Source organism: Suillus clintonianus (assembly GCF_016758775.1).
Source record: "Suillus clintonianus strain FC179 chromosome Unknown DEU56scaffold_3, whole genome shotgun sequence".
In the NCBI taxonomy this organism is placed as follows: Eukaryota; Fungi; Basidiomycota; class Agaricomycetes; order Boletales; family Suillaceae; genus Suillus; species Suillus clintonianus.
The window spans coordinates 453695-466277 of NW_024539227.1; the positions used below are offsets into that span (position 1 = coordinate 453695).

Genomic DNA, 12583 nt, shown 5'->3' on the forward strand with positions numbered 1-12583 from the left:
GTACACGGTCCAGACGTGATTGACATGCGCCAGCCACTATATGAAATGCAAGGACTTCCATCCTCGGATGCCATGGCAGGTTAGAGCGCTGCCGGTAAGCTGCCTGACGATGCAGCGTACCCCATCCCTTGTACCAACTTGATAGTGTATCAAGGACCCTCATCCTTTAAGGCCGCCGACTGAGTATATACAGATGCCAATCTATACTGCGGAAATAAGCAAGCAGATGGAAGACAAGACAGTATGACGCACTCAACACACTCCGGCTGTCAATCAGAACGTCTGATCGATGGGTATAGAGCACCGCATCTTGACTAATTGAACAAGGGCCCTATTGACTGGCATAGGGACATTATATTGTTCCCCTAGCCTGACCAAGTAGCCATTTAAGAAGTCGATTTCCGTTGGGTTGTTCTTCCTTACGTCGGAGAGCATAGATGACATATTGCCTCTTGTTACGTGTGTGACACGCAGGACCTCACGTTCCAGAGCATCCGCCCCCAGTTCTTTTGGAACACGCCCCACCGGCACCTGTGTCTTATCCACGCTAGGATCTAGAGAATCGAGCCATGCTTGTGTGTCCGCTTCAATCTGCGCACGGAAAGCTGCGGCAGCTTCTTCGCAGACGCTGCGCAGCATATTATGTGATGCCTCGTCCTTGAACAGACCACCATTTCGGCAGCCTAGAACGGCTGTGAGCGGGTTCACAATTGCGTTTACGATGAGTTTCTTGCGCATCGCAAGTTGAACATCTCCAATAGGACTCCATTTGCATCCAAGATAATCAAGAGATCGTAAGACTGCTACCGTGTGTCGTAGGCTGCGGTACTGGTCGAATGAAGGATCATCGGGGCGTGTGATGTCGTCCAAAACAAGTGATCTCTCGTACAGCGGCTTGCTTTCATCCGCCATGGATATTTCGAAATCGCGCTTGCGGCTATCTGGGACAATCCCAAATGTGATATCCCCAAGCCCCGCATGGACTACATGGAACGCCGACTTTAGCCATGCTCCGTGGGTGTTTGACGCCAGGATAAAGTGTGGTCTGCTTTCTGGGTTGCGGAATATTCGCTGGACCAGGTCTTCATATAATCCCATGCCGTTTTGTAAAAGTACGATGGTACTGCGAGAGGTGAGGCGTGGAGCTAGGTGTGACAGTGCAGGCGCAGTGCTGTGCGCTTTGGTCGTTATGAACAACGCTTCGATGGGCTCTGTCCGTAAATCTCCATCGCCGGGGGTGAATACGGCACTCTCCTCCCTTGAAAGTTTGGGGTTGAAGCGCACTCCACCGCCCGATCCGCTATACTTGTCGAACACCTCGATATCAAAACCGTCTGTGGACTGTCGGACACCTTGGTTTTCAACTGTGATTTTCGCAGCTGCATTCTGCGGCTTCCACGCCTGCTTGGCGGTTTTTTGGATGAGAGTGACTGGGTGGGCGCGTGGAAGAACTGATCGTAAGTTATGAGCGAGGAGACAGCCAATGGGTCCGAGCCCGAGCACGTAGAAACGCATGTCACTGATAATACTTAGTTCCTCAGGTGCCAGGCTGGACATTCACGCTGACGGTAAAAAGTTCATGTGTCATTCGTAATAAAATAACGAATATCAGACGCACTGGACGGGAGAAGGAGAATTTCGTGATGTGAGCGACTGCTACGCGACAAATTACTGTGGCCAAGCCACCGTGCAAGGTTGGTTCAACGTTGAAAAGAACGTCTTCGTCGTCGTCGCTTGCCACGTTTAGAGGTTAAATGTCGGGGAAACCCCAAGAAAACTTGCACACTTCTATTTGTTCCCGCGAGCTCACGTGAACTCAAGTGATTGACGTCCAACTCCGTTAAGCGGTTGGGCGCGCCGCACTCGCGACAGTGAGCTTAGAGGACGGCACCCTAAATTATTAAAATCCAGCACCTTTTCGAGTCACGAGAACGCTGCGTCTCCTGAAAAAGCACAATCTCCCATCACAAGGTTAAGTTTCGGACCGTTCAAAAGAAATTTAAAAGCCTCTCGACGAGCCCATCCATCGATTTCACCGATCCCATAGTTACTCCCACTCCATCTTCTGCATTTCACTAGTCATGGCCTCGATTGTTTTGAAGAGAACTCAACAGAAGGTCAGCGATGGAACGATTTGTGTAGATCAAATGCTAATCGTATATACTCCGTAAATCCATGCAGATGCCCGTAGTCGGGTACGTACTGATTATCGATCGCACGCCGGAACAGAACGCATTGACCCCAATCTCTCTTTAGCTTCGGGCTCTGGAAGGCAAGTTTATTCAAATTAATTTGAAGGCCTGAGCTGACCCGCTTTCCAGGTTACCAAGTCCAGTTGCGCTGACGTGAGTTCCAGATCTTTGAAAGTGATCAGGCGTTCTTATCATGTTTTCTAGACCGTATACAACGCGATTAAAGCGGGATACCGTCTTCTTGATGGTGCCGGTGACTACGGAAATGAGAAAGAGGCAGGCGAGGGTGTTCGTCGGGCTATCGCGGATGGCCTCGTTAAGCGGGAGGACCTCTGTGAGTATTTCTCGCCCTTGAACCAGCTCACGAGTTGATCTGCTTTTCATGAATCAGTCATTACGTCTAAGGCAAGACACCTTCCTATACAAATTGGATTATAGCTCAGTGTATTGTTGTTTCATAGCTATGGAACACTTTCCATGCCCATGACCATGTCAGTCATTTTGAGTAGCTTGAAATGCAGCTGATTTCTGACCAACGAATCAGGTCAAACAAATCACCAAGACGCAGCTTGGCCTCTGGGGAATTGACTACTTCGACTTGTTCCTCGTCCACTTTCCCATCGCCCTGAAATATGTCGATCCCAGCCACCGCTATCCCCCTGAGTGGTTCGGTGATGACGGCAAGGTCTACCTTCGTGAGTCATGGGTTACAATGGACGTATCCACGATTCACACTTTCTTACCCCAGAAAACACCCCTATGCACGAGACTTGGGGTGCAATGGAGGAGCTCGTTGATGAGAAACTGACCAAAAACATTGGCCTGAGGTGATTATTGTGAACCAAGTTGTTCAGTGCATTTTCATGAATACCGTCCAGTAACTGCCAGGGATCTTTGATCCTTGACGTTCTCCGGTATGCCAAGTACGAGCCACAGGTGTTGCAGGTTGAGCTTCACCCATACCTTACCCAAGAAGCCCTCGTCAAACTTTGCAAGACGTTCAGCATTGCCGTGACTGCCTACTCTTCGTTTGGACCCCAATCCTACGTCGAACTTGGTGTTGACAAGGGTGCTCCTTCGCTCCTCAAGCACGACGTGACTTCCGCTGTGGCCAAGTCGCATGGAAAGAGTGGGTGTACAACATCATTTATCTGTGACGATATTTGACGCAAGATGATTCACAGCCGAAGCTCAAGTTTTGCTGCGTTGGGCTACGCAACGAGGCATTGCCGTCATTCCAAAGTCCAACGATCTTAGCAGATTGGTAGCAAACTTGGACTGCAACTCTTTTGACCTCTCAGAATCCGAGCTTGCAGCATTGAGTGCATTGAACATTAACCTCAGGGTACGCGCGCATTCATGACTTTTGAATGATAAATAATTTAAATTCGCTCTGCAGTTGAATGACCCCGCTGACATCGATGGTCGCTTGGCCATCTTCGCATAGAAGTGTATTGCGTAGACGTAATGAGCGTAGAAAGAGCATACGATGAATGTATACTACTGTCCAAAATGCTCGAGAATTGAGATGACGGATCATATTGCTTTCTGCGCAGTGCGCGGTGACTTGCAGTGACTTGTTTGCTGTGCAGCCGCAGCAAGCGTCGGAGTTTTAAAAGTCGCTTTATCTCCTGATAGTTAACTTCGCTTAGCGCCTTCCTTTCATCCCTCATGGCTAATAGCTCTATTGCACAATTCAAGATTTCAAATCCAGGCGGGCTCACTCGTCGCCTGGTATTCCTCGCCCACCCTACTTGGGCCATTCTATCCTCCAAGATTAGTGCGACGTTCGGAATTCCAACCGACAACGTTGGGGTATCCTACCTTGACCAAGATGGGGACGAAGTAACTCTCAGTTCTGATGAGGAGTTGCAGGACTACTATAGCACCCTCGGTGGTGATAAATACAATCCTATCAGGCTTTCGGTACAGGACCTTAGCTCCCTCAGGTCCACTAATGTAGCGCCCTCCCGCAACCTCACCGCTCCCCCCTCTCACTTCCGGAACACATTTGGAGAACACGACTCGCTGCCTTTCGTTTTCGAAGTCGATGATGAATGGCAGCGTCTCCCCGGGAGCCTGGGCAATCTTTTCTTGTCCAGTGACTCTCCGGAGAGCCCACACGCATTCGTGGAGGTTCTCGAGAGTGACGTCAGCGGGTCCAAGAAGTCGGACAACGCGGACGAAGAATTCTCCGTTGGAGACATCACCCGATCAGATGTGACGTTTACAATGCCTACTTTCCGCACAGATAAGGGCAAGTCGCGCATTGCGATGCAGCCTACAGTTGAGGACGATGTATCATCCACGGACTCGGTTTTCGGTGATGATGCGCCACCGCAGCCACAGGCCCGTGTTTATGATTCCGATGAAGCTTCCACATTCGGTGTCAAAGCAAAGACTCCTGTCTCAGCCAGTGGGACAGCGACTCCAGCCCAGGCTCAGAGCACTCCTGTCATTTCTGGGCAGGTTCTTCCTGAGGCTGTGCTGAAATCCACCGCAGCTTTCGTTGACGATCCCGCCCTCCCCACTCTGGACAACTCTAATAACAGCAGCACCGGACAACAATCACTCACTCATGATGTAGCAGCCTTCTTGAAGACGATTTCTGGCATCATTTCTTCACATCCAGAATTATCAGAGGGTGTTCGTAACATCGTCGCCAATGCCACAAACGGGACGTACTGGACTGCGCATCGTGATGCACTTTCTCGTGCTGCGGAGAATATTCAACAGGAAACCGGCAAGACCGCAGAAGAGATTCAGAACGCTGAAGAGGAGGCTAGCGCCAGGGTTGCAGATGCCCTTGGTGGGATTTTCCGTACCTTCGGCGATGCTGTCCAAACCGCCAGGACAGCGACTGAATCATTCCGGCCACCCGCTGCTCAAGAGGAGTTTGTTCCAGTGCCTCAATGCGTCCGTCCCTGCGGATTTATCCCATATCCCAGACCTCCTCCAGGCCATTTACCACCGCATCCTCATCATCGCTGGGGCCCTCCTCCCCCGCCCCCGCCACCGCCGCCGCCTGGTCGCCGCCATGGGTGGCCCCGCCCGCCTCCACCATTTTGGGGGCTTCCAACTGGGCGCCAGGAGGAGCATGGTCCACATGTGGATCATCACGGCCGTGCAAGGATGAGCGACATCCGCACCACGTTAGCAGAGGCACGCAACCGGCGTTTGGGAAATTTAGGGCTACCCACACCGGTCAACCCGCCTCCCATTCCTAATGCACCTGCTGCGCCACCTGCACGCGCTGTACCACCTCATGAAATGCAGGGCGAATTGTCTGACTCCAGCCTGTTCAGGAGCCCTTCACCCACTCAAGAGGAGCTCAGGGCTGATGTTGAACGCGCTAAGGCCGACTATAAGATGCGCAAGGAGAGGTATCGTCAAGCTAGGGCCGGTAGGAAGTCGGCAGAGCATCGCGAACAACGACAGGAATCTAGCGGAAGGTATTTTACTTTTCTTCGTAGTGATCAAGAGGATATTGACTCACATTTGTAGCAATGATGTTTCTGGCCATCCTATCATTTTTGGTACAGTGAGTGGCGCAGATATATCTGCGTCTCAAGGGCTTCCTACGGCGACTCCAGTCCCTGAGGTGACAGTATCTTCATCCCCCGCTCCCACAACCGCGCCCGCGCCCTCTCAGCCTGCTACACCCGCTGCACCTCAGGTCCATATTGTAAGCAATGCCAGGGGCGTGTACCCCCAACTCGAGATGTTCAGCGTCCCCAGGCGCAGCCACACCATTGGACACACTCCACGTCGTGGCCCTGGACATCACGAGGACCGTTCTGTGAATCGCATCATGAGGAAATTGTCTGAGGTACGCTCCTTGTTCTTGTTTGTCTCTGTAATATCTTATGATGAGCTTTTGTAGATGGGTTTTACTGAGGGCACGTATCCCAAATTGAACGCCAAGGTGACGGAGCAAATGGCTGCCCATCCTCCCACTACTAAAGACGGCGAGGATGACATTGTGACCAACTTGATCGAGGAGCTTATTCCTTCCGCTTCCGCACCTCGGGCTAGCGGCTCCAGGGAACCCATCCCCGGTGCTTGGGCCTAATTGCAAGATGCGGTGATGTATGATGTATGAGGCAGATTCTTGACTGTATAATTTGGGGTTTTAATCTGACTTTCTGACTGTGTTGTATTAAAAGTTCTTGTATTCTGATTACTTATGTCAAAGTTATGTCGTTGGTACAGTATTGTAAATTCATACGTTTGTGACTCCTATTTCTTGGTGTGATTGTCATGAATACTGTCGGTTTTGTGGCATTGCTCAATGAAAAATTTATAAATACGTCAGTCAGGAGAAATTGACAAGAACAAGCAAACAACAAGAACTTTATCCCCGAATTCACAATGGTCATGCGAGCCAGTGTACAACGGGTCGCTGGGTATTCGTGGACAACGCATGCGGTGTCCGTGAACAGAGGAATACTGGGCTACCTCGTGTAGCATGTTGAAAGGCCGCGATAGGGCCGAACAAACCATTGACTTGCGGGGGCTTGCGAAATGGCGAGCTACAATCTTCGATCGACGTCGCGAAGGCAAATTCGGCAAATACAGCGTCAAAATTCAACCGTCCGTCATGTCGATCCCAACCAAAGCAACTTGTACTTTGAAAAATTACAAGAAATCCTGCGTAAAAATAAGCGATCAAGAGCACGGTTCCCCCACGAGATGCAAGCTGATATTGCGGACGTGAATTGTTTCGCGGAAGCAAATGTTGCCAAGTTCGGTGGCGGGCGACGGAAGCAAATTGCCGACGAGCGTTGCTTTGTGCTGCTCGTCACTTTCCAGGGAATGAAAACAATTCATTTCCTTCGGAAACGGACGAACTCTGGGCACAAAGCAATGTGAGTGCCTCTTGCTAACTAGGACGGATCCTGTCAGTAATTGCGCGTCATGGTGGGACGTTCCGTGACGAGCACGCGCCCTTTCCCCTTTCTGTGATAATGGGCACCTATAGTAAAAAAAGCGTCGGCTTTGCCCATAGCCTTGTGTCAACCTGCTATGTTGTGGGGATGCCCAGTGGAAACTTGCAAACGTACGAACCATTCCTTTATCATCATCGTGGTACTTTCAACGAATATAGGTCGTGTCTTCCTGGCATCCACAGGTATTGAGCTCTTTGAAACGTCCTGCATGACCGTCTTTGCCAGGCAAGTACCGCTCTTTCTCTTGGTAGTGGACATGTAGACTGAAAGGCGTAATCCAGCAACAAATAAAGCGATTTTGGGCGCCCACAAGGACAAACAACACGCTTTGCCTGCGAAACAGGCCACCAACCCGGTAACATATCGATTGCCAATGATACAAGAAAATCAACGTGCCACTGTGGACCGCATAAAACCACACCGTCTGCGTCTCCTCGTCATTCAACCGCTACATTTTCAGATATTACCCTGCTCGTTTTCTCCATCTCTCCCCGTCATCTAGCACAAAACCAGCCGACAATACAGTTGGCGCCGTTATGTCAGACCTTAACCAACCGGCTCGACCTGCCGTGCTAGTTAGGCCTCCACTGGTGCGTAACTTCATTGTCTTTCTTTGAACTGTTCACGAGGTGTGCAATTAGCATCCCGTTCTTGATGCCGTCGAAATACACATGCCCGTGCCTTTGAACCAGTGGCCCAAACATGCCATCATGGGCACAGCAGATTACAAGAAACGGCAGGATTTTCTCATGACAGACCATCTGAAGAAGCTTCCTTCGCCTGGAACAAGAGACACGTCTGCTAAAGATATGTCGCTGTCTACAATGTTCATGCACAAGATGGCGCAAATTCAGCACATCATACAACTTCAGGGTTCGGCCGCGAAAGATGATCCCCGTTACACTTACCTTTACGACGACATGCGTTTCAAACGTAACATCTTTTACTGGCGCAATTTCCGTATGAATGACTTGCCACCCGAAATCATTACGCACATCTTCCGCATCGCTGCTTGGTCAACCAGTACCCCAGCCGATGGCACACACGTTCGCCTGTTACTTACATCGGTGTGCACCAAGTGGCGCAGCTTGATGATCCAAGACTGCACCCTTTGGAGTGCTATTTGGTTCCGTGATCCTCCTCCGTATCAACGGTCACTGGAGTGGTTTAAGAGAGCAGGTGGTGCACCGCTGGACATCCGCATCAACGAACACGATGCCGACTGGAAGTCCAAAGATGATGATTGGAGATATAAAGAGGATGATCATCGGTTCACTGCCGAACAGATGGAAGAGCTCATCGACAAAATCTTTGTCAAAGTCTCTCAGATTCGCATGCTTGTGCTTGTTGTTGACAACTGGCCCCCCGCACTCGTAGTCTTGCAAAAGCTGCAGGAAGCGGCCGAGGCTGGGAAGATCATCAACATGGAACGTTTAGAAATTCATAGGATGGGACAACCTTTCGTATGGCTCGGGCCAGGCTGGCGTTCACCTGCTGTGCTTTTCGGTGGCCAGACCCGGGCCTTGAAATATCTCTGCCTCTCCGGCGTTCACATTGACTGGAACGCGACCCCACTTAGCAACCTGTCTACCATCGACCTCAGGAAAATCGCGATGAACGTTGCGCCGACTTTGAATCGCTTTCGCGAGGTCCTCATTGCTTGCCCTCGCTTGCAGAAGCTGTCTTTGGACGGGGCAGGCCCGCAACCCAGCGCTAGAAGGCCTGATCACGTTCCAATTAACCTTCCCCACCTGAAGGTTCTCATCATAGGCGGCTTCAGCATGTTGTACTCGTGCTACATTTTATCCCAGTTCAAGGCACCCAACGTGCGGGACCTGACATTAATGAACCTGACAGGAGAAGATTATACGACAATGATCGCTGCCATAACCGGCCGGTTTAGGGAGCTACGACTCCTGACGCTCTACACGGTCAACATTAGTCCCACGGAGGGGGGGACAAAGGCGATGGTGAGGTTCCTAAACGCGATGCCTTACCTGAGTTATCTGCGGATCGCCTCCATGAAGTGGCACATTATCGAGGCATTTAACGAAGACCCACGAGAATATGGCCTGGGGAGAGAGACAGCCACACAGTCGCTCCCAGAGAACCGGCCAGTTCTCTGTCCGAACCTTCAGACGATAGAATTCCAGCAAATGTCTGGAACGAAGATAGCGGAATGGGCGGCCACGAGGAAGGAGCTAGGCGCCCCGCTGAGGAGGGCCTATGTGAATTCTCCATACGTCAGCCAGATAACTGCTGCAGAAGCGGGCATAATCCAGGAGATCGTGGGTCTGTTCATCGCGCCTCTGGGGTCCACAACTCCCGAGGAGAGAGCGTTGGCGACTTGCGACCGTTTTGGAGAGACGATCTAGCTAAGGGGGAGATACTTATTGGAAAGATATATTCTGTAATGGCATGCATATGTAGGAAACATCTGTAATACTTATACCAATTACCGCATATTATCGCAATCTCATTAATCCTGATTCCTTTCAACCGGTGTCCAGCTGTTTCAGCTTAATTACTAAGCAGTTGTCCTCACGTGAGTCACCGACTCCTTTGGCACTAAATTCTAATGCGTCGGAGGCACACGTGACTTCAACTCTCAGGTCATGTGGTTTCCTCGTGACGCGTTGTTATTTGACGTAACGCGTGTTGAATTGAGAACCTAACATTAAGTTCATACCACCACCAGCACACAGCAAACGTATGTGCTAAGTACATAGTTACACATCGTACACCGCCGCCCTCTGTATCATCATGCCCCCACTCCAGCGCTTTGCCTCCTCCTCAACAATCTCGACTGTAACTCACTCAGACACGTCTATTGCTGATACGTCGATCTCGGAATCAAACACTCCTACTGCACATGTACCCTATATCAGACGACGCAACACTCCACAACAACTCAAGGCTCTCCAGCAGCTGCTTGAATTGACGGTCCATCCAACTCGGGAGCAGCGCCTAGCTTTGGCTGTAGAGCTCGGCATGTACGTTGACACGATATGATTGGCGACGCACCTCGAACTGACTTGTACATCAGGGAGCTCAAGTCTGTGACCAACTGGTTCCAAAATAGACGCCAGACAGAGAAAAGAAAATCTCTCGTCTGGAATGAGAATAATCCTCCCAAAACTCACCCACCTCAATTGCGTCGTCTGAAACAGCGTAACCCCAGCGGCGGATCAATATCGTCCTTCTCTGTTTCACTTGATAAAATCGCTCAGTTGTCTGAGAGACCTTCATCACCGTCGTTACTCCTAACCGCCAATCAAGCACCGCTCACTCCGCGGACTACCAACGTCTGTGTCCCATCGTCTCCAAGCCCATCAGAGTTATGGAAACATATCCCATCATCCCCCGCTATTCCACAATCCTCACCAGGTGCTGAGGAAGCTAGGCTGGCTGGCCTTCCCTCGCGATCAAAGACCTGGCGTTCGTTAGAATGGGCCTGTCTCAAGGCGAGGCGAGGCAGGCAGGTTGACGGTGAAGAAGAGGAAGACAACCTCCCTTGTCTCCCCTATTTGAGTTACGGTAGTGGCTCAGATGATGGGTCATATGAGGCCCTCACTCCTGATTCTAGCGTCCAAAACATCAATCTCTCTCCCCAGAGCAATTCTTGTCAAGGCTTCGGTGGAGAAGAGGACAACAAGGGCCTGTTTTCTGACTTGAGCAAACCTCGCCAGTCAGAGGATGTCGAAGCTGCCATGACACTCCTTGGTTTTATGGCGCGTCGTTAACCTAACAGCATGTCGTTCTCAGTTATTTTATACCTTTCTCTTCGTGTGCACCTATCAAGGAACCTGTTGTTGTATTCCAGTCATTATTTGGTTTTTATTAGATACCTACGAAACGTTTGCTTTACCACATCATACCGTTGCATCCATGCCATGTATAGAATGATCCGAGCTTATTCGTCGTCGCGTCGATATTTTTGCAGTCATCGGCCATAGATTCGATGATAGGTCTTTGTGCTTGCTGCAAGAGTGCATTGACCCCGTCACGAAACACCTTCAGTCTAAGTGGAGAATTGCCCTGTGCAGCTGGCTCCAACCATCAAATATTATATATGAAGGAACCACTGTCTTCCTTGACTAAAGTCTTAGGGGAGACTCAAAGGAGACTGGGTTGCAACCGTTGCACTGCAGCTGGTTTCAACTTCAAGTTATTACTGCGATTGATTTTGTCCACGTGACCACGACGCGTTGGAATTTGTTAGCCGCTCGGTCGTGTCGCTATTTTACACATTTCTTTGGACATCCTTCTACTCTCACATCTCCCTCACAGCCTATCTTACTTCTAATAACACATAGCTATGATATCTACTCCCCGTGCCACTCGTTCTACGCGACGACCCACGACCCCAACTCCTAATCAAGACCCGAAAGAAAATATGGCAGTCACTCCGCAGTCCAACGTCACTGGCCAGCCACCGCCAGAAGTACGGGGGGATTCTTCGAAGAAGAGGCATCGCATGTCATCCGCACAGCTAATGTGTCTAGAATCGCTCTATCAAAAAGACACACATCCGTCAAAGCACAGGAAGAACCAACTTGCAGATGAACTTGGGATGTAGGAGGCTGTCAGCGAATTGTCTCGCCATACAAGCCACTTACTTTGGTAAACAGGGACTGCAAAACTATCACGATCTGGTTCCAAAATAAGCGCCAAATCGCAAAACGTAGTAAACCGAGTGTGTCATCCTCACCACTTCAGATTCGGCCGAGGAATGGTGTTTCAAAAACTCCGGATCACCAGCTTCCTGTGCAATCTCTATCAGTACTCCGACGTGTCTCTTCGCCATCGGTGAACGATACTCTACAGCCTGTGATTCTGCCATCTGTCTGTTTGGAGAAATCACGTACAACGCCATCCCCGGAAAAGCAAGAAAGAGACGTCAACAATCCACCGTCGAAAATGTCACTGCAGGTCAAACCTCTCCTAAGCTCCTTGGGTTCGTTTATGTCTTCGAAATCGCCCAAGAAAGACCAGGTACGGCCAACGATGACAAGTAGAACCAACGCTCAGGAACTCTGGCAACACCTCCCTTCATCACCAACAGCTCCAAGTTCAGTGTCTGACAGAGGGAGCGAGGCCTATAGCCCTACCCGCGATGAAAAGGACACACCGTGTAGCAAGAGAGGCCTGACACTCGAGTGGGCTTGCGACAGGCAGACGAAACGCAGACGTGCAGGAAAAGACAACGGTAGCGACACCGACAATTCGAGCAGGCTCTGGTTGGGGTCATCAGATCGACACACCAATTCAGCACTTTCGTTACTCTCATTGGCCGCAGGAAAGGTCAGCACGCCTCTGTCCGCCGACCCCGCTCCTTCACAGGATGTGATGCGCGGAGCTTCCCTCCTGTTGAGCTTCAAGCATTCCTTGAGAGGACGCGACACTGGGAAGAAGCGGGTGTAGTATGGCGGAGAAGCAATG

At 50.6% G+C, this 12583-nt stretch overlaps 6 protein-coding genes across 6 annotated transcripts; 5 read left to right on the plus strand and 1 right to left on the minus strand.

Moving 5' to 3' along the window:
• On the minus strand, positions 1-1785 carry DEU56DRAFT_314198 (ketopantoate reductase PanE/ApbA C terminal-domain-containing protein). Its single transcript, XM_041345602.1, has 3 exons — positions 1619-1785; positions 253-1562; positions 1-201 (listed from the first exon to the last, which is right to left on the minus strand). The coding sequence occupies exon 2, from the start codon at positions 1555-1557 to the stop codon at positions 274-276; it is 1284 nt and encodes a 427-aa protein (XP_041214796.1). The 5' UTR covers positions 1558-1562; positions 1619-1785; the 3' UTR covers positions 1-201; positions 253-273.
• Position 1786: 1 nt separating this feature from the next.
• Positions 1787-3778, plus strand: DEU56DRAFT_314130 (NADP-dependent oxidoreductase domain-containing protein). Its single transcript, XM_041345601.1, has 12 exons — positions 1787-2117; positions 2182-2195; positions 2257-2272; positions 2322-2345; positions 2397-2526; positions 2584-2597; positions 2654-2683; positions 2737-2887; positions 2941-3019; positions 3071-3321; positions 3377-3537; positions 3592-3778. Exons 1-12 carry the CDS (start codon positions 2082-2084, stop codon positions 3637-3639), a joined length of 954 nt encoding a protein of 317 aa, XP_041214797.1. The 5' UTR covers positions 1787-2081; the 3' UTR covers positions 3640-3778.
• A 38-nt stretch (positions 3779-3816) lies between these two features.
• DEU56DRAFT_768054 (uncharacterized protein) lies at positions 3817-6503 on the plus strand. The gene is made up of 3 exons (XM_041351212.1): positions 3817-5644; positions 5697-6021; positions 6076-6503. Exons 1-3 carry the CDS (start codon positions 3864-3866, stop codon positions 6262-6264), a joined length of 2295 nt encoding a protein of 764 aa, XP_041214798.1. The 5' UTR covers positions 3817-3863; the 3' UTR covers positions 6265-6503.
• Positions 6504-7430: 927 nt separating this feature from the next.
• On the plus strand, positions 7431-9629 carry DEU56DRAFT_314284 (uncharacterized protein). Its single transcript, XM_041345603.1, has 2 exons — positions 7431-7731; positions 7783-9629. The coding sequence occupies exons 1-2, from the start codon at positions 7678-7680 to the stop codon at positions 9514-9516; spliced, it is 1788 nt and encodes a 595-aa protein (XP_041214799.1). The 5' UTR covers positions 7431-7677; the 3' UTR covers positions 9517-9629.
• Positions 9630-9812: 183 nt separating this feature from the next.
• On the plus strand, positions 9813-11082 carry DEU56DRAFT_969613 (uncharacterized protein). The gene is made up of 2 exons (XM_041359413.1): positions 9813-10134; positions 10188-11082. The coding sequence occupies exons 1-2, from the start codon at positions 9905-9907 to the stop codon at positions 10882-10884; spliced, it is 927 nt and encodes a 308-aa protein (XP_041214800.1). The 5' UTR covers positions 9813-9904; the 3' UTR covers positions 10885-11082.
• Positions 11083-11459: 377 nt separating this feature from the next.
• On the plus strand, positions 11460-12565 carry DEU56DRAFT_976152 (uncharacterized protein; the record flags this gene model as incomplete). The annotated part of the gene is made up of 2 exons (XM_041359598.1): positions 11460-11716; positions 11773-12565. 2 exons carry the CDS (start codon positions 11460-11462, stop codon positions 12563-12565), a joined length of 1050 nt encoding a protein of 349 aa, XP_041214801.1.
• Positions 12566-12583: the final 18 nt, after the last annotated feature.